Source organism: Aythya marila (assembly GCF_965140915.1).
Source record: "Aythya marila genome assembly, chromosome: 24".
NCBI lineage: Eukaryota > Metazoa > Chordata > Aves > Anseriformes > Anatidae > Aythya > Aythya marila.
Genome location: NC_139065.1, coordinates 304,652 through 326,420, shown reverse-complemented (window position 1 = coordinate 326,420; position 21,769 = coordinate 304,652). Strand labels below are relative to the sequence as shown.

At 41.8% G+C, this 21,769-nt stretch overlaps 1 protein-coding gene across 1 annotated transcript in view; it reads right to left on the bottom strand.

Moving 5' to 3' along the window:
* Positions 1-21,769, bottom strand: part of SYT6 (synaptotagmin 6) — a 35,868-nt gene that overhangs the window by 9,919 nt on the left and 4,180 nt on the right. Inside the window, exons 2-3 of the mRNA XM_082778676.1 lie at positions 5,171-5,507; positions 2,762-3,320 (exon numbers count right to left, since the gene is read on the bottom strand). Of these exons, the coding sequence (XP_082634802.1) occupies positions 2,762-3,320; positions 5,171-5,507 (896 nt within the window). The remainder of the gene's footprint in view (positions 1-2,761; positions 3,321-5,170; positions 5,508-21,769) is intronic.

The following is a 21,769-nucleotide window of genomic DNA, read 5'->3' as shown; positions in this document are numbered from 1 at the left end:
TGTCATGGGGCTGCCTGCAAATGGATACAAGCTCTTCAGTGCAGCCAATTTTCAGAGAGCAGGGAGCTCAGTATTTTATTGAGCTTTATTCATTTAGTGTCTTAAAATGACCACTCAGAAAATTTGTTCCCGAAATTACCATTTGTTTTTTAAAACATAGCACTTCTTGTTACCTTGATAGGTATTCTTCCTCTTATAAGATGAATTGCATTGCATAACAAAGAACCTGAATAAATAACAGCACTGAGGAGGCACTCAGTAATGAGTGTCTGGAATCTGCATTGAAAACATTGCTAGTGCATCAAAACTGAGCTTGAAGATAGTGATTTCATCTCTGCACTGAAGTGCCCCTGGCTCCAATTAGACACTGCATCTACCAGTCTTAGATACAGACGTTATTGATAGTAGAAAAAAAAATAAAATAAATATTGTGAAACTATAGTTAGAAATGATTATTCTGTTACCGAAGAAATGAGCATCTGCATCTCACTCTGTGTGCCGGCTGTGCTGGCTGCTCTACAATGCAACAATTATGCATTCAGACAACACACTGGGTTGGGTCTACTCTTTCATATGTTATTTGGTTTGTGTTGGCTTGGGAGCAGCTAGGGAGGGACACAGTTGCCAGAAGAGGTCCATATTATATCTTGAGAACACCCTATGGGCATCACATAACCTTCTATTCCTCTCCTTGCGCTGAGAGATCTATTCAGAATAAAAAACTAACGTAAATTGTTCTTTGACCTCACTGTATCAGGTCAAGAGATTTTTCTTTGTGACCATAAATACAGCCAAGTAAAACGTGTCCTGTGTGTACATTATTTTATAGCAGATTATAGATATTGGGACATTTCCAAAATTCATATCAGCAGCTCTTAGGAAATAATGGAAGCTCTGAATCAATAACCTTTGCAGAATTGAAACCAAAAATGTTTCACTGATTCACAAGCTGTACAATCATTAATTAAATAGTTGAGTGCTAGCTATTTGAACAGTTTAAGTGTGTTCCTATCTTCTTACCCTCAAGATTGATCTAATATATTATTAGCTACCCAAAGCTTTCCTTAGATATTATAAAAACTGTATTTACCCTTCTCATTTTTGATTAAACAGAAACGTCCTTGAGTGTGTTACAACTGGCTGAGATGTACCAATATTGGCACATTCATTCCCAAAGAATGGCACAGAGAGAATGAGGGGACAGAGCCAAAAACAACACCTGATGTTTCTGTAGAAGCTTTGCAAAACTGCTGCACATTGCTTCTTGGGTGTGGTATTGGCTCTGCTCTTCTCACATACAATACATCTTATTTGGAGGCTCTTCCCTCAACAGCCCTTCTGTTGGTGTCTCTCCACCTGGTTTTTGTAGCTTTTTTCCCCATAGCATTATTTCTCTTGGTCAGCTTGACCAATAGCATCAGCTATTTCTTACTGAACAATCCCAGAAAAAGACAGAACATACACAGGTCAAAAATTGCATAACCTTCTCCTAAAGCTTCATATTCTATATTTTACATGTTTTTCCTCTAGTGAAACCAAGTGTTTTCCATCCCAGTTTCACTCCTGGCCACAGGTCTCTTCCTTTTGTAGCCTTCAAGAAACCTTTAGAAGCTGGTTGCAGGCAGAGGCAGACATCTCACCCTAGGGGCACACCGGGCCTGCACCCTGCTCACACCCAGCACTCCCCAGCACTGCGAGTCTTGGCCATGGCACCAGAGCTCAGGACAGGGCTGTGCATACATGTCAGACTTTCAGCTCTTTAACAAAGGATCCAAGCCAAGGTTATGAACACCCAGCAAAGAAAGAACAAGCACTAACAGCAGTGGCCACATGGTACAACTGGTGAGGACTGTGGGACAGAGAAAAAAGGTGCAGATTTTGCAAGTCATGTGGCCATGCCAGTCACTAGCAAAGATTCGACAGGACCCATGCTTTCAGGCACATGGATGAGGACATCTCACATTCCAGTCTGAGAAATAACAACATGAAGACGATGACTGACTTGGTGTCCAACTGCAAAGCAGGTCAATCATTGCCTTCAGAAGCAGCAAAGTCATCCTGGGAGGATAGTGTACAAGTAGCTATTATGTAGAGGTTAATGTCATTGCTTGTGCACTGAGACCAAGGTGAGAAGGTGGTTTCTCCTGCCAGTTCTAACCTGAGTCTGCAGCACAGGAAGTGTCTAGAACATTTCCTTCTCTGATGTTTGGTTTCTCTTTCAGAGAGAATTCAACAGAACTGCTAAAAGACCCTCATCAAGCTCTGACATAAGTTCCAGTAACACATAATCATGTTCTCAGTATAGTGAAGCCCTGTACAGCTGACAGGTCAGTAGTGCCCCTGCAGAACTATTTCTTGCTCTTTATCCTGTGCATATGGCAGACATCCAGACCCCAAGACCCTTCACATGACAAACAGATGCCAAACAGGGAACTTAACCCCTCATTCCAGCTTTTATCAAACCTGGTGTCAATGAGACTCAGTGTAGGTGAGATAACATCAAGTCACTATCAAGGGGATGAAATTCCAGCAAACCAGGAATCTGGTAATGCTGGCAAGCTTCTACATACAAAATTCTTTTCCACCCCTGTATGCGATTGCTGTAGGTTCCCAGGGCTAACGGTAGCATCTGCAAAACACCCGTCAGCTGGCAGCTGCACAGGACTTACCACTTCAGGCAGTTCAGCCAAAAGAAGCAGGCCAACCCATCCCACCCTGCAGCGCTGCCTGGGCAGGGACCACCCCCATAACAGATACTCACCGCTGTCGCATACTGAATGTCCTTCCAGATGGAAGTCTCCCGGGAGAGGTCTGAGGCCTCAAACAGGTTCTCCAAGATAACTTCTCCTATCATGTCATGTCTGGAGAACCTGTCAAAGTCAAAGACACTCAGGTGGAGCTTCCTGCTTGCCAGCTCCTCATGGGGCACAGGGAAGTGGAAGGACTCATCAAAGGTGGGGTTCAGAGTCTTCCTGTGGACTCGTGTCTGGAACTTGCGCTTTCTGTCAGGCAGGAGGTAGATCTTCACATAGGGATCTGAGCTGCCACAGAAATCTTTGGCTGGCAAATCAAAAGCCCTGAGAATTCGGACAGTCAGTGTCTCATTCTCATAGTCGTACTTGAGTGTGAAGTTAATTTTTCCACAGGTTTTTGCTGCCTCTTTTTTGGGGTCCTCAGAGTCAACAGATTTTTGCTTATAGAGTTCAGGCTTAATGCGGCCTATGCTGGTTGGCTGCTCAGCGACAGCAGGTGGGTCCATGCCATAGTCCATGCTGGATACATGCATTTGCCGAGGAAGGTGCCTTTTGAAGGAGATGTGCCTGCAGAAGGAAGAGAGGACAGCTGCATGTTTTTCCAACGACTTTCCTTTCCTTTTCTCCTGAACTACTAAAAGTAGGAAAGCAGGGAGAGCACAAGAATGAGTACAGGTGAATGAGAGGTGATTTTGACCTCTGCTATGGAGAATGAACACTGAATGACAACTTCCAGTGGTCAGAGGAACTAGTCCAGCAAATTTCCTGTCACAGTATTTGCTACAAGCTGCAGTTTTTCACTTGTTACACAAGTAACAGCCCACAGCTAAATATATGAGACCAAACAACTCCTTAACCAAGCTACAGACAACCCAGTGTGGGGACTTTTTCTCCCCATCAGTCCTTAAAATTCCAAGACACTGGCACTAAGTTTCTCTCAAGAAAACAAACAAACAACAACAAAAAGTAGATCTTTTAAAGTGAGAAAAACACTACCAGCTCAAAAAGTTAGGTTTTGTTCTGGGTGTTGCTGCTTTCAAACTTTGCTAACAGACTCTCCTCCAAAAATGATAGATAACTCTTGACAGACAGAAATGCGCAGCCTCATCTGGAAGTTGTCTCTTGCCTTGAGCTCCCCTTCAGCACAAGTAAAACTTTACACAAGCAAAGCTTTATCTAAGTGAAGCAGAAATGCTTTATGTGGACTTTAAAATATTTCAGATTATCTGGTGTTTACAAGAAATCTATGGAGTTATTTAACCATACTAATAACTTGTAGAGCCAGAGAATTAGCTTTTGGTGATATGTGGTGCTCAGAGACCCCACTCCTTTTTGGCAGGTTCCTCAAAGGCATTCTGGGCTGGGCTGAGTCAGAGTCCAGACTGCACAAGGATGTTCCCCAATATCCTTGGGTCTGGTTGTCTCCTGTAGTTCATGCCAGGCTCAGTTGTGTGAGAAAGTGGGTTTGACACCTTCTGATGTACAAACAAGTCCTGCTTCATTTGTCATGATTCAGACAAACTAAGTTGTTGTGTTTTTTTTTTCTCCTCCCAAATTGGAAAGGTGCAAAAAAAAAAAAAAAAAAAAAAAAAAAAAACAGAATGAGCATGTGCATGACAGAGAGACAATCAGCAGTTCAAAAAGTAGTGCTATTTAAATAAAAAAGGTATTTTATTGTACTGCAGACAATTTTTCTGAGCTATGGTTGTCTTCACAGTTATATGTACTCTCTTACACATCATAGTCATGGCCAACAAAGCAAGCAGAAGTGTTGGGACACAGCCAGGCAATCACTGTTTCCTGTCCTAGATTCACAGCCTTCTGTGTCAAGGAAGAGGTACCGTATTTCTCAGTGTTTTTGCAGAGGTGTCCCAAGGTTCACACAGTCTTATCCTAAATTTAACAAACATGATGCTTTAATCTCTGTCCCTGTCTGACAGAGATGCACATTGATCACCAGCACTGAATACAGCTCATGCTAAGCTTCGACAGTGAGCAATACATTGATTCTGCTTATCTAATTGTTTCTGCAGTGAGCCACAAAGAGAGAGCAAAAAGGTCTGAGTCTGTCTGACTACATAGCATCATTGATACTCCAGTCTGCTGTTCATGTTGTAATAAAATTAAAGTGGCCAAAGCATACTGACAGCTTGACACAATGAGGTCAAGTCACGGTAATAGGGTTTGAAAACTTTATTTATTTATTTATTTATTTAAACAGCCCACAGTAAACTAGCATTAATACATTGATTGGTTCATGCTGAATCTTTAGAAAGTAATCCAGCATGTGGGTGGGCATGTTTTTTTGGCCTCCCTGAAGACATCTGAACATTAGGATCAATTCAACATTCTCCCCCCCCCCCACAGCCAGCTTCACCTAGGCACAGCACCTCCCGCAGAGCGCTGCGCCCACGCACCTGGTAGAAGATGCAGGCTCAGTTGTTTGCCTCTGGATCCGTGTACGCCGCATGATGTGGTCCTTCATGGACATCTGGACCTCTGCGGGGATGTCTGGTGAAGTGTGGCTGATCTTCACAGCTGCCTCCAGGAAACTTATGGTACCCGTGTCCTTCAGCTTGTCTGCCATGTTCTCCTTATTACAGACTGCCTCACTCTGCAAGACGGCCAGGTTAGAGGAAATGGCCTTATTCCTCCAGGGAACCCAGCACAGCTTCCAAAAGAGAAACAGAAAAACTGCCACCAGGGCCAGTCCACATACAACAACTATCACCGCGAGGAGGCTGACGGAGAGCTCTACAGAGGGAGAGAAGGCAACAGTGACAGGGAGAGGGGAGGAATGGGAAAGAAGAAAAGAAAGGAAAAGAAAGATGGTGAGAAAGCCATAAGTAAAGCGAAGAACTGCTCTAAAGCCACATATATCATGCCTAATGGAGAGCTTTTAGCAGGTCTGCAAGTGAGAGTCAAATCAAAGTGTGCATCCCAGGACCACTGCATGCCTCAAACACATCTGGGGAGAAAAGGGCATCTCCAGATGACCAGAGTTAGGAATTTTTATACTGTGATGCTTAGCTTGGCTATAAAATACCATCCTGGGTTTCTCTTGTGGCATTGGCAAATGACTGAGCCTCAGTCTGAGCAGAATTGCAGAACTGAATGATAGAAAAGCAAGTTCCAGTGCCATCCTGGCAGAAAATGCCTTTTTGCTTCATAACACAGGTGTTCAGACACTGCATTAAAAACAAAAACAAAAACATGATCCTGGAAGCAGATTTTTGTTGTACTAGTAACACTAGCTTCTTCCCCAGCTGTGCCCAAAGAGAATAAAAAGTAAATAAAAATAAATAAATAAAAAACACAAGCTGCTGATGCAGTGAAACCAAATATAGAAGAACACTGTACAGAAAGTAATACACATGCTTCCTTATTCTGAATAGCACAGAATCTATGAATGTTCTCTGACTTTCTGAGTCATTTTATCTCCTACAATAAGTATTTCAGTATTTCAGTCTTTTCTGGAGTGGAAAGAGCTTCCATACCTACAGGAGAAGAATTAGGAAATCCTTATATATATCAGATCTTGGCTGTGAAATGATTCACAGCAATTCAAAGAGAGAAAATATTAGCTATTTTTAATTCCTTTCTTACCATGTTTTAATTCCCAAATCCCTGCTCAAACCATAATTCCAAGAGTTTGAAATACCTAAAAATACCATCTCCTGGAGAAGAAGACAAATTTTGTACTGCAATTATGTCTGCAGTGTCAGGACTATGGAAAATTCAATCACAGACTGGTTTGAATTCAAGGAAAATTCTTTGCTGTGCTACTTGCAGTGACCAGTAAAGCTATGCTCCTCGTTTATGTAAGTGCAAGTCAGGACATACAGGCAGGCAAAATAATATCAAACACTCCAGAATTTTATACATCATGACCATTACCTCCTGCTGGCTTTTGTTTATGTATACACTTGGACCATAAATGTTTTTCTATGACATGTGAAATAGCACCTACTTAATTCACTACCCACAGACCAGAGAAACACACCCATAGCTGCATTTATTTGTGAACTGTATCCATAGTCTTAGCTAAAATTATTCTTAGCACATACAGCAAGGGGCCCGTAAAATTAACTGAGGGAAGGAACAGAGGGGTGCTACTGCTAAAGAGCAAAACTGCCGTGAGTGGCAGGCTGTGGCTGCTGACACCCACTCTGTGCAGGGCCCCCCGCTCCCCGCAGCTCGCCCCGTGTGCGGGTGAGCTGAGTGGAGCGGTGGCTGGGTGGGCAGTGCTTTGCCGTGAGGGGGGAGCCCACAGCCGTTGGCAGGAGACAGAGGGGAGAAGACACAGGAAACAGGGCCCCAGCCTGTGTCAGAGCTGGCCAAGTCCTAGTGCATGGCCACAAGCCGAGTGTTTCTGTTTTGTCCATGACTGACAGCCCCTCTTTGGGTCTTGTCTAAAAGCACTTAAAGCAAGCAGATTCTCCCTTCCTTGTGCTCTAAGACTTGACTCTCTCAATAACTGTATTTAAAACAATCTCTCTCAAACTTCATCCTTGCCAGCAGCTTAGCTTTTAGCAGATAATCTGGGAAACTCACATCTGTGCTTCATCATATCTACTATAAAAGTCATTTCTGAAATATGTTCTACCTTAACTAGAAGTCATGAGCAGACCTTCTGTTTCCTTTGATCATATATTTTAGTTTCATGCAACCATAATTACACAATTAATGTTTAAGGCTGAGAAAATCTATAAAATATGAGGAAAGATTAATTTTTTATCTTGACAAAAGAGCTGAATTTAAAAATGATTAAAAACAAAACAAAACAACAGTTGTTGAACCATAGAAGCAAACTGTTTAAGGAACCCATTTTTATCATCAAACTTTGCTAATGTGCTATCTGGGAACACAACAGTTACTGTTAGGATTTTTCCATCAATCACTGTAAGTGAAATCTCAAGGAAGTGTCAGGTACACAAAGTGCGACATCTGCACTGGTACAAGGCAGTTCTACCAAACACCTGGAAACCATGCGTTGTTTCTGATATACCAGAAGAGATAGATGCACTATTTTTCCACAGAATTACCTAGCTTTGCAAATTCACTAAGAGCTTGAGGCAAATCTTTCCAACTGTCCTCAGTTTCTTTGTGTTGAAAGGAAGTGATGGAAGCTACCAGCAGGTACAGATGGAAAGAATGAATGCTGTCCAGAAGTTTTTGCAAGCAGCTTTTCCTCTTCCTCAACAGCCTCCTGTACAGGTCAGATTGCACCATTTATTTTCTGCTATAACTCCAGGATAAAAATACATACTGCTATTCAATAATAAATAGGATTGTATAAGTCAGCAGTGAAGCTTCCTTAGAGATTTGGCTAAAAGCAATGAGCCCAAAGGTACCACTTTCTATGTTTGGGGTTAAGTCTTGGAATTGTGCCCAGGTTGTTCAGTGTCAAACAGTTTCATAATAAAAATCAAGAATCTGGACTTTTTGCAATTACATCTGTTCTTCCTGTTCCAACTCTTTCCTCTGCAAGCATCTTTTAGAAATTCAATAATTTCTAAGTGCCGTTTCTTCAAATCCTTGTACGAAGTGCATAGCCTGAGCACAGACGGAATCACGGAACCATAGAATATCCTGGGTTGGAAGGGACCCACAGGGATTCAACTCCTGACTCTACACAGAACCCATAAAAATCAAACCTTGTGTCTGAGAGTGTTGTCCAAACACTCCTTGAACTCCAGCAGGCTTGGTGATATCCATATACACGCAATTATCCTTGGTGACAAAGAGCTATCTGAAAGTCTTTCCCCAGAAAGCATCTTTATAATTCTTAAAATTATTCTTATGATTAGTCACAAAAATGAGTTTTAAAGAGAGAACTAATACATGGCAACTGCTGCTAAAAATGACATCAGCTTTAGAAAGTGTATCATAGATATCTCTACTAGCCTGTAAGGACACAGGTGAAACTGGGGACTGTCATTGGCACACAGCTCAGCTTCAAAGACTTGCTCAGTGAATATTCTAAGACTTTCACAGAAATAGTTTTAAAAATATCTAACAGCCCAGTAGGAGTGTTTTCAGGACCAAGCTGCTTTGCAGATTTTACTTTTACTAACTGCTTTGTCAGCAAGTAATAACCAGTAACATAAGCCCTCACTTGGATATGCATTCTTCCCAGTTATTTAAATTTACTGTGCAAGGAAATTTACTGTTACAAAGGAAATAGTGGCAATGCAGAATCTATTACTGCTGGAAGTTATGTGGCAGAAAAGTTCCTCTAAAGATACTTATGTCCATTCCAAGGAGTTATATAGTATGCATGAATCTCGAAACTCATTAATGGAAAACATCCAAAATAATCACTTATCCCTTCTGAAAAACCTGTTGCCAGCTTGAGAAACATCTTAGTCCATGTCACTTCCTGCTGAACTGGCATTCATAATGTATTTGACAGGATTCACAGATGTTTTTATGCATGACCTCCTACTCTGACAGCTCATATAAAATACAAGTGGAAGGAATCGAGATTTTACGGACATTTTTTAAGCGTCTGCCTGGGAAGAATATTGGTTTGTCTGAAGATGACACTGAATTTCCCCAAGACCTTTTCCTGACTTATTAGACTTACATGTGAGTTGGACAGAATTGACCTTAATTGAGTTAATGAGCTTTCTCTTGTGAATGTGAAAATATCAGTTACTTTAAAAAATACCCAGTATTCAAAATGTTATGCCTTAGATGTCCTCTAATTTACAATTATTACTAATTACAATATTACAATTTTTACAACTGTAAAAGAAGACAATACCATATCTAACAGAAAATGCCTTAGGGCCTGAGGTTGCTTGGATATTCCTGCATCAAGTGGAGGTAAGGCCTGTTTTTCCCAAAGACTTCTCCAAAGACCAAAAGGACATTTCAGTCCAAAGACTAGCTTGTTTGTTTATATTATCCCACTGCATGCAACTTTCAGAGACGAGGTTACCCGAGCAGATGATACAGAGGGATGTATCTGGATTTGGCAACAATGAGAAAAGGCTTTGTTTAACACAGAGCAGCACAGGAATTGCTCAGCCCTTACTTTTCCACACAGAAGCCTCCCCCAGCCTGGCTGCATTGCCATGCTCTGCAAGGGGCAGATGAAATTTGTTGCTGCTGAGAAATGTCCCATCTAAAGAAAAATACAAGAAGAACTATATTTCCATTCTATTCTCCTCTAAAACAAAACAAAAACAGTAAATTATTTGTTGGTTTGTTATCAGGTAACCAGGACTGTACAACTGCAACATGGCTTTAGCCATTCCTCCCTGTGTTCTTACCTAACTTGGCTGCTGTTACTTCATTTTAACCCAGATCCTTGAGAGAGACATGGGAGAAATTGCCATGTTGAAAAACGGATTTTATTACAACTCGTAACTGAAAAGATAAACTTTAAAAGGAGGCAGTGACAAGTACAAATTAACATGGCTATTTTCCAGTCTTGGTCCCCCACTGGGAGCAGGAGCCACTTTCCAGAGGAACCTTCATTTGGAAGCTGCTTTTGGCTTTTTTCAGGTCCTGCTACAAAGCATTAGTGACATAGCTCTCATATGACCAACGAGGCGGGGAGGAGGAACAAACAGCAGGAAAGACATGGACATGAACATTTGCCTGCAGGAGCTGATATGCTTAGGAGAAGACACTGAGTTATTACTTACCCGGTGACACACGAACAACTCCTTCAGGAGTTGTCTCACTCACAAAGGTCTTCTTGAGGTAGTGGTTTAGCATGGTACATAAAGCAAAAGCGAAATTGTAAATTTGTGACCCTGTATATTTCTGTGTGTACCTGGACTTTGAGAAGAACTGAGAATTTGACTGAATCCCTACAGAGACAAAGTACTATTGCATCTTACAGCAGTGCCCCAGAAGTGATCATTAACCAGCAGTCCTGGACCTTCACCATAAAGCAGAGACCTTCATCAAGTTTTTCCATACCAGAATATCTTGGAAAAGGATCCTTTTGGGCAAGAGCAAGTGGTGCATTAATTGTGCCACAAATTCCCCATCAGAACAGTTCAATGCTGAATTGAAGGATATGATTAGAAAAGGCTGCTGCTGAAGAGCACATCCCATCTGTGTTAAATGGCATTTTTTATACAGAAATAGAGCTTTCTAAACCAGTAAGCCATTTGCTGCCAGGACATATGCAAGCACATCCACAGAAAGGCCGACACTGATAACTTACTTTTCTCAGCTTTCCTTTGTTGAGTCGGGAGAATGGTTTCTCTTACAGGAGAAAGAAAACAATACCTGGGAGGCTAATGCTAAATGATCATTTATCACCACTTATGCAGTGGAAGGTACGGTTAAACATGAAAACTGAGTCAATTGAGACTCTGGTCTCCCACATCTGCAGCCTGGCATAAGGAAAGCAATGAATCAAAGTCTTCAGAGACAGTACAAAACAGCTTAGACCAACTTGTTACAAAACCAACAGTGCACTTTTATTTTCTTTCAGCAGGAGCAGGTGTGTATGGAGAAAGGGGTGAGGGATGTGAGAGGTTGGCTAGGTGATGCTCAGGAGCTGTGTGGCCCAAGACTGTCCCTCTCCTATGCTGAAGCCTTTAAACTTTACCACAGAATGATTTCACTTCTCTTTTACCTTGACTTCTTGTTCTGTGTTTTACTCTCTCTGTAATATCTGAAAACCTTGCTACTGAGCTTTCAAACAAAGTCCATGAGATGACTCAAAACTACAAAACTTCTGAGGTCACTACTTTTTACTGGATTCCTTATGTCTTTCAAATAAAAGATGAGATAACCCATGACAGGTTGAAGAGACAGCACTTTAATTTCAAATTTTGAAGCAAAAAGCAAAATTAAGAAAGGGGGATCCTTTCTCACTTAGTCCAGCCCCCTCCTCTTGCCCCTCATATTAGTGCACTCTGAAAGCAACCCGTCAGGAAAAACTACATGTTTTGTTTCATCTTGGAATGGAACTAATTAAGAGAGTATGGTGGAACCATTAATCAATTTTATGTTGCTGATGACTTCATACTACCCCAGCTGAGTTACCAAAGGGGATAATTAGTAAAGTCCAAACAGAAAATGATTAATAATATGACAAAGCCATGATTACAACAGTCTATTAACTGCAAGACAATACTGGTCTAATTGTGGCAACATTGACTTTTATTACTCTGAAGTAGCTTGCACTATCATTAAAGAGATTCACAGATAGCTCTGAGTTTAATGTGAAGAGTTATATTTAATATCTTAGGAGATGTAATTCAGCTTTCCTTCTACCCACTCCCCATACAGGAAACAAAATACCTTTGGTAGCTCTCTCACCACTCCAGCATCTATTAATCACTCCAGCTAACCATTGGATCTAAACAAAGCTTGAATACCATGAGTGAAAGTTCAAGGGGACTGAAAAAATAAATACTCTGGGCTGAGGCCCAGAGTGGAGCCAGGCTCATGCTAGAAGAACTCAGCTTTCTACTGAGATTGGGTCCTGGCAACACTGTCATCACAGTTTTGGTCCCACAGCTCCTTTGCCATGCACAGACACTGACAAAGCCTTATCTTTCCAAGAGGAAATGGACTTATTTCCTGCAAGCGTTTCTTACTGGGAAGCTTTCGAACGGCCAATGGAAAATCTGAGCATCGGGGAGAGCTCTGACTGGTTTGTTTCCCACTAAGTTTCTTTCAGCTGAAAAACAATTAAACAAAACCCAGCTCTCGGCTATTCCAAACTATGACTTGGAGAATTCAATTTCTTGCCACAGCAAATGCTGCCTGGAGGAGCACCTACAGGACTATGACAAAGCCTGGAGGTATAGGGTGACAGTGTTGTGCCTTAACCTTTCTTTTGCTAACTGCATGCCTGGTTTTCCAGTATAATATATCAGCCATTGCTTATACCATGTGAGGAAGTATTTCCAGGCTTCTCTGTCCATTTCTGCTACATTTTTCTATTGCAACAGTGCTTTTGAGTATATATTGTTCTATTTCTGTAGGGCTTTGTTAGAAATCATGCATTCAAATGATGGATTAGTATGAGAGTTATTGCTAGAGAAGACAGGAAGCTCTGGGGCTACATCAGACCACATGAGGCACCACCAATTGCTGATCTAATTTTCTTGCCATTGAGAAGCATGAGCAACGTAAGTTTGATTAGCTGAGGCCTGGAAATTGGGCATGAAAAACTGTGGTGAATCTCAGACAACTGGCCGGGGTGGGGGGGCTAGATGGGCACACAGGACAACAGCAGGAGAAAAGGAAGAGGTTTACATTAAATCCTAGCTATGGGCATGTTTATTCAATAACACTGTTCAGCTTTGAAGCTTTACAGAGCTTCAAAGGAACAGGGAATGGATGGAACAGAAACCGAATGTTAAACCAGCACAGCTACACAGCATCTAGCAGAAGCAGAGCCAAAGACAAAACAAGAATTGCAACAGAGTAAGGGAACAACCCCTTCGGGAATACAGTTCAGAACAAAACCCAGAAGACACCATGGAGTAAAGCAGCAAGTAGAGCACTTTGTAACAGGAATTTTGAGATGGAAACTGGCTGTCTTATGAACTGTAAAATGCTTCAAATCAATGGATTTGATGAGTGAAATGAGCTGCAGTGCAGCAATGTGTAGCTCTCAGAGAGCTCCTTATCCCCTCTGCAAGCATGCCACAGGCGTGGGAATGGTGACAGAGCAAATAATAAAGACCAGGCTGTTCCTGTCACCTAGCACAGCTCCAGTTCTTGCAGCAGCAAGCAGCTCTTTTTAACAGAGCCTACAGCTAAGCGTGCACTGGGGTCTGCAGAAAACAGTTGTGAGAGGCAGTCATCGCAAACCTGCTCACTAATTGTCTCTGTTGGGAGAGTGTCCAACATGCCAGTGCTCTATCTGATTTCTTCATTGTCACATCTTCGGGTCCACTCACTGACATTTGGTTGTCATCTGAAATTTCGGTAACACCTCTTCTTGATTTATTGGCTATGTTCTCTAGGCAGCTTTGAGCTATAGGAGAATGTCCTGAAATGTTCTTGAACTAGAGAAGTCATTAACAGCTGCCACTTCAAAGGCTAACTGCCATCAATTTGCTTTTCACAGGTAGCCTAACAGCAGAGGAGCTAGATGTGTTGTGAAGCACTGCAGCAGGGAGTCCTGCTTAAATGAGATCACAAAGAACAAAGGTGTGGTCATTATCGATAGGAAAATATTTCATTGCGTTCTCAGCAGATTTTAAATAACTGGCTCAGAAAACAATTATGGAATGAGCAGAGCTTCTCTTGTCCTTCAGGCGCTATCTCATGCTGAGAGTTGCTTTCTTAGGCTCTCCAAACTGTTTATATCCTGGGACAAATCTGAGCAACAGCAACAAGAGTCAGGTGTCACCTACTGCTCTATCTGCATCTACTAGCACCCTGCTGAAACTAACAGGAGCTTGGCTGCTTATCAGGTTTCCCTAGAGAGAGACAGAGAGCACTGCCCCACCTGAGGAAAGTGCAACTTCCTTAGAATATGTGGGGAAGAACCATGAAGTAATACAAATATTTGGCACTGTGACCAATACAGAACAAAATAAATAGGGTGTCCTTGTCTCTCGACAATATACATAAAGATTCACTGATTATTCCTCTTGTCTCTCCAAAGCAGCACAGTGTTATGAAATGCCCACAGAGCCCCTGAGAGACTCTTCAGGAGAGTTGATTGCTAAGACTCACAGGATGGATGGAAGATCTTTAATACACCATATACATTCCCAAGCCTTGAGTACACTTTACAAAGCTTTGCTAAGTGAAAGTAAGCAGCGTTTTCTGCTGCTGTTTGTTGCAGACCATGCGTAAATCTTGTTTTGTTACTCTAAGTCAATCACGGGTAAATCCAAAGACAGCACAATTGAAAATAACATGAAAGCAAGAAGACTTTTCAGATCATTTAATGTGAAATTTTTCGTCATAAAATTCACTATATGTTTAATAGTAAATTTCTTCCCTCTCAAACCGGCAGAGGGGCAGAAAGCCTCATGAGATGAATGTTGCAGATGTCATGAGAGGAACCATTGAAAGATATTTTGAAATGCCTCCTTTGAAGCTCTGCAAACCTAACCGTCCTCCTGCAGGCAGCTGAAAGGACATTTATTCTGTTCATGTGCTTCCCCAGTTCTTGGACACTGGGTCTAGCTCTATCAGCTTTCACCAGTTTCCACCTGCGATTATGGGCTCCACAGGAACCCAGACAGAGCCTCCTTGCCTTCTCTGCATGTCCCAGCTTCCTATCGGGTTATAGGAAGACAGAAACAGGAAGGCTCTAACTAGCTACGCCAAAGTTTCAGTCAGATAGAGAAAACTTCTTAAAAATTAATTTGCTGCTACCACAGGGTTCCTGCCATACAAGAGCTTATTGGAATGCAAACTATAGGCTTCAAAGGCAAGGATGAATCAGAAGCTATTTTGAGAGTAATTATATAAGATCATAAAATTCAAAATATCTCATTATTGCATGTTAAGTATGAAGACAACCTGTTTCAAAAGGCAAACTTGGAGGGAACCAGTGTTTCAAAAAACTAAGTCGAAGTGCAGAGAGCAACCTCATAATTCCAGTCCAGACAAAACTTTCTTCATTAAACGATGCCTTTTTTTTTTCTTTTTTCTAAATGTCTACCATAATTCTTTAGGAGATGTGGTTCTATATCTGGGAGAACAACTAGAACAGAGAGAAAACTTCTTGCAGAGATTTGTTCCATTAGCAGCTTTACCAGTAATCTATATTGTTGTCCTAGAATTCAGATATCAGCTTATTAGTGACAGTGCTTGCAAGTCCCCCAATTTTATAAATTCCAGTTCCAATTATAATTAAGTAGAAAATATTTGAATAATACATTTGCACATGGAATAAAATTCTAGTCATTCTCTAACCCAGAATGAATTTTAGGCTATGTTATGTGGTCAGATACTCTCTACACTCTCTACAGATCCACGTTTTCCACATTTGCAGAGATTTACAGTGTTTTGTTTTTTTTTTTTACCAGTTTTGGGACTTGGTTAAAAATACAAAAATACAGTGTTTTATTTCAGTCAGTCTGCAGTTTTAAAATTTGGAGTTTAAAAAAAAAATAATAATAAGGAGGAGGGAATAGAAAGCCTAAATATGCAGTAATAGCAAGAAAAGCAGACAGGTTCCAAGTGGCATCCCTTCCTAAATACCCAAAATAATGAGAATACGGACACTTCAGCTGAGAGAAGCCTGCTGAAGCACTTTCATCACTTCAGATAAGTAACTCTTACCAGCTGACAAATGTTCAATAAACTCTGCTCAAGAACAAAAGGAAAATCTGGATGCTGCAACATGGATGCCCCAGGAGATAAGGGAACAGTGACATTAAGAGGAGACTTCAGCCAAACCACTTGGAGACTGTCAGAGTGCCTGCCCCAGCAACAAGGCTCCTTATCCCCCACACTCCATGTCAGCAAGGACATCAGCAAGGGGACAATATAGGAGCAGAGCCAATCACCTCTTCTGTCACACCCCTGGGCACTTCTTGGAGGAACTGCCAGAAGACCGAAGAAACAAGAAGCCCATAAACTCTGAATGAAACCAGCTAAGCAAAGCAAGGAAGCTCTGTCCCTGCTTTTATGCTGAAAGGTCAGGGACACAAATCTGCAATGTTCTCAGCACCCTCCCTGGTTTGGGCACAGCTCCAGCTTTTCCATATGTTTACACCACATTATGCCACTTGGTTCTTATTGCCTGTACTGGGAGAGACACAGCCATGAATGCCAGCATAGTATCAGTTTTTGTGTGATTATTGCAAGGGATTCTAGATGAAACAGAAGATATTTGTTCAGGCTCCTCTCCCACAGGATTTCTCACACCCTGCAGAGGGCAAGCTTGACCAGAAGTATCTCCTGGAGACAGAGCACAGTGTGACCTGTCATGAAGTCCAGTACGACCTGAGCTCACCAGCAATGTCAGCCTATGTAGTCACTGCAGACCTCAATAGCATCCCTTCCAGAGGAACCAGCATGGGTCAGGAGTGCTGTGTACTCTCCCCAGCTGCACCAGGAGTCTGACTGTTTTATGCAAAAGGGACTGTCAAACCATTCAACCACACAGGCTCAATTTGCAAAACTTTCACGAGCCTCCACTCTTCTCCCCTCCTCCTTGCTTTCTGCTGAGGAAAGGTATTCTCTGGTTACTTACTCACAAGTGATTCAGACTTTCCCTCCAGACTGCATCAAAGGCATGCTTGTTTCTCAAACTTTTGTTGGCATGTGCAACCAGAAGTGGAACTTTGAGATGTCAGCAATGTTCGTTTCTATTATCAAAAGTGACAAAAAATAGAAAAAAAAAAAAGTTCCAAACTGAAGGAAACATTCCCCAGTGATTTTGGTCGTTTTGTGTCTTAATCAGCTGTTCTCTAGGGTATTATAAATGAGATAGTAACAGTTGTCATTGCTTTATGCCTAACTGATGACAATCTAATGAACTATTATAAGCCACACTGCATATAATTATAGTACATAGCTGTGTGCTAATCCCATGACATTTTATCACAATATGCTGTAGCAACATCTGTAAATGACTCAGTAGTGCTGAACACACACGTGATCCCCTGGGCTGAGGTTACATCTCCAACCCTGAGTGTCATCTTCCCCCTGCGATGTGACCTCTCTACAGAGGACCTAAGCTGAGCATGCAAGTGCCAGGGAGGCTGTTCAATACAAGGCACATCTTTGTCCAGACCTCCTGAAGCTCAGCAAAGCTAAGCAGACAGTAAAATACCATCTTATGGACCCTTCTCAGATGCAGAAATATGGCTTCATTTCAAGATGTGATGTAAACAAAACAAGCAAAAGGTTTTCACTATCACTCTCTCTCCCATAAGTTACCAAAGACCCTGGACATTAAAATTACTCTTCAAAGCCTTGGTCAAAGCTACAGCTGTTGTGAGGTAACATCAGAGAGGCTGGGGACAGCTGTGCTCGTTGCCCAGGCTCACAGCAGCAGTCGTGCTCTGACTCCATTTTGATTCAAAAAAGAAAAAACACAAACCCAGCCTGTCCTGAAACATCTCAACAAAAGTGTGATCAGAAAGAGAACCAGGGTCTCCTTCATCCTACTCTGCAGCCTCAGAACATGAATCCTGAGCAGCAGGAAGCAAACACTGATCGCCAGTGCAACACAGACCCTCCAGCAGGACCTGGGGCCATGCAGGGAGACACAGCCCAAGCATCAGAAGAAGCAGAGATCTACGGTGCACAAAGCACTCTTGACCCTAAGCCTGGGACAAGGTAGCCTGGAAAGCTGTCTGGAGGCTTTGCTTCAGCACTGTGAGCACTGCCACTTCCGCCAGCCCCTCCAGAGCAAAGGCACTCCTCAACTACCTGAACACACCTGGAAGAGCTTTAATTACCTGGACCCATCCTATAGTAAACCCCTTCAGAGCAGGAGAAATGCAGGACTCATGCAAACTCCCCTGGCCACATGTGCCGGAAAGACTGGAAAATACACAGATCCATGCTCCTGAGAGGTCAGGTTGCCAGTTAAATCCATCTAGACCCAGCATGAGCATGTAAGCCTATGTCTTCCCTCTTTCCCCCTCTCTCAGCTTGTCACTGCTAACAGCTGGCAGATGACAGACAGCCTGGTCTGCATGGCAGAAGAGCACTGAGCTGTTTGGAACAGTGTCTGCAGGACACAGAGCAGCCAAGAGGATCCCCCAGTCACCTCCCTGCCTGGGACCAGCTGCTCTGTGCAGAGACCCTGTGCTGCCCTGCTCATAATGCAGCAATGATGGAAGCAGCACTGCTTTGTTCAAGAGGCAGAGGAGCTGACTCTTGGCTGTGCTGAATGATCAGGGAACTTCCTCCCTGAATGGCTCTGCTCCTGTCATTAGCTGCTGCTGCTGCTTCCATTAGCTTGTAACAAAGACAGCGATCTTTAACCCCTAAAATGTACCACACGGCAGTCACCATGCAGGCTGGACTGCCTGATCCCTCAGATTTTTTAAAGGGATTCTGAGCTTCTTTTTCCCTTTTCCAACGGCTCATCTCATTCCATGCCATGCACCATAAAATCCTTTTAGCATGATCATTTTGACCAGAGAGCAGATTCAGAACCGAGCTCAGATATCTCTGAGAAAATACATGCAGACGTCCAAGAGATAAAGTAGTGAGTGTGGAAAGAATATATTTAAAGAGGTGCTTTCTGTACTTATCTAATGCTGTGTTGTTACAAGTGTACATACATTTCTTTGCAGCAGTTACAAACGTGTGTAGAAAATCAGAGTAATACTTATATCACCAAAGATACAAGTGTGCTAGAATTTCTGGGCAATTATTATCCAATGGAACCAAATACTCTGGAAGTGTATGATGTTTTGATGTCTTTGAAAGGGCTTCTATGAACTGAGCTTCTGGCATCCTGCCTTTAGTCTTTGTTACATATTTTTCTATGATGTTGTCAAACACTACCCTGCTACAGCATAACAAACTGAACTAAAATATAAGTGGCCTTAATTATTATCTGCAGTTTCACAATGCACAAGACACCCTTCAGGATAACTTTTTTTTTTTTTTTTTTTTTCCCATAGAAAATTTAACGTACAGACTCTCCAAATATCCCTCCTCTGTCCTTTTAGGATGCCATTTTGCTGTGCACAAGTATAATTAAAGACAATGCATGGCAGAGAGACAAATCACATCTTTCTCAAACAACTGCCATCATAAGTGACTGTTATATTAGTGAGTCTACTGAAGTGAAACAATAAGGGCTGTTACAGACAAGCTTCTCCTTTCTACATTATACAGAGAGGAAGAAAAACATATATTATCACCTCTGAATAAGAAATAACAAATATTAAACCTAGAAAAAGCTGCTTAACCAACATGAGATAGAAACATGGGGTCAAAGAAGAATATGAGCATACCTAGAAATGTGAACAGTAAGACGAAGAAACAGGTAAGAAAAACAAGGATAGCTGAAACTATACTTAAATGAAAAATTATTTCAGAACTGAGATCCAGGTGTGGTTCTAGTTTTACCTCTGAACAATGAATGAGAACATGTGAAACCATGTGAATGTAAGTGAATACACAGTATATGCAGCAGGCTGTACACATTGCACTGTTACGACTTCAGCAAAGCAAAGATGTCAAGCAACAAACACCTGCAAACATAAAAATACCAGCTTCTCAGAATCATCCTGCAAAACAGTGGAGAAGATCAGAGTAAGAATATGCCCTGATTTGAACTAGCCAAAAGCACATGCTTGGTCTTGGTGAAACAGGGAAAACACTGAAAGCAAAAGAAAATGTTTCAATGGCAAAGGCAGAAACCTCTGTAGTAAATCTTTGCTAAGGAAAAGAGGCTCCATATTATGAAAAAGGGGAAAAAATAATAAAGTAACTTCAGAAATGTGGACTTACCAGAGAGATATCTGTTCTTCAGCTCAATCCGTGGTCACTGTCCTCAGCCTGCTCACACACACAATTAACACCAGCAGCAATCTGGCTGCCTGTTTCTATGGAGTTTTAGATTCTGATCCCTGACTATGCATGAGGCTACTGCAGCTGCACAGGAATAGGCTCTGAGGTCCGCAAAAAAACCTATAAACATAATCAGCTTCCCTGTACTGCTTCAAGAATGAATCAACCAACAGCAATTAAGCAGATTCAAACCTGCAGCTATGCAGAGATGTACTTACAAAGCTCCTAAACACACGCACTCCACACAGCTCTATAGGTGCATTTTATTTATCAGGACCATCGCAGTGCATAGACAGAGCCAGCTGTAAAGTCATAAATATACACACTGCACATAAACATATATTCATAGACTGGCTATATAATCATTTTTCCTATATTTTTGCTGCAGGTTTTGACCTTATTTTAATATAGTTGTAAACCTCCCACTGGTAGCAAGGTTTGAACCTGACACCTTCAGGATCAGAGCACAAAGCTGTTTTACTTGAGCTAAAGAGCAAATCTGCTGCATGCAGCTCTTGCTGTTTCCATTTCTGCTGGTGGACCAGGCACTCACAGAGGAAAGCAAAATCAATTTTGCAAGTGCATTACTCTGTGATAAGAAAGATCTTTGCCTGTAGGTGCTTCTACTCGCATGCTTGGCCTCTGGAAACATAAGCTTCAGTGATTAATATTAGTTTTGCCTGGGTGACTTTGAACATGTTCACTGTTATGGCACCATATTTACTTAAAATACACTTTAACAGTGATTCAGAGAAGTGTGTTATTACAGCCAATAAGTAAATTCAAAAATTGCCCATATTTTATAGCTTGTGGCCACAGGCATCCCACATCAGTGAATGGACATGCCATCAATTTTCCCATTAGTCAAAGCATCCTATCAAGAGATAATTTTTTCCAAGAAAAATATTTCAGAAGCAATTTCTCCATATAAAAATGTTCATTTGCCATCAGCATTCCTGCAATGAAAAACCCTGTATTGCACAAAAATTCAGCCCTTTTTCTGCCTGCAGCAGGAACATTTATGTACATGTGGGTTTAACATTTTAATAGTATTTGTAAAGTGCCAGGAGGGTATTCATTGCTGTACAAGATGTACTGTCTACATCATGAAGTTTAAAAAGAATAGTTCACACAAAGGGCAAAATGCTAAATATGCACTGAATTATTGCAGGATTAGAGCTCAGAAGGATAGCTGACAAAGTGTGCTGGGAAATGTTATCTTAAAGACTCCTCTGTTTTTGCATTTTCCCCAGTTGTCCTTTTTCTTCCTCTAGCTTCATCTCTAGTACCCTGTGCTAGGAAAGCATTTTGCTGAGGAGAATCAATGCATAAGGAAGGGTCTGAGGAGGCTACACACGCTGTGCTGACATCAACAGGGGCAGTGCACACAACCCCACAGCGACTCTGCGTACAGACTGCAACACATCTGCACAGCACCTACATAGTGTAGCCTATACTTATTGTACAGGACATTGAAGCTTTTGACAAATTGATACAATGAGGGAAAACAAATTAAAAAAAATAATAATAATAAAAAAAAAGGTGCTGGATGTGCTCAGGTCCTGGTGTAAATTCCT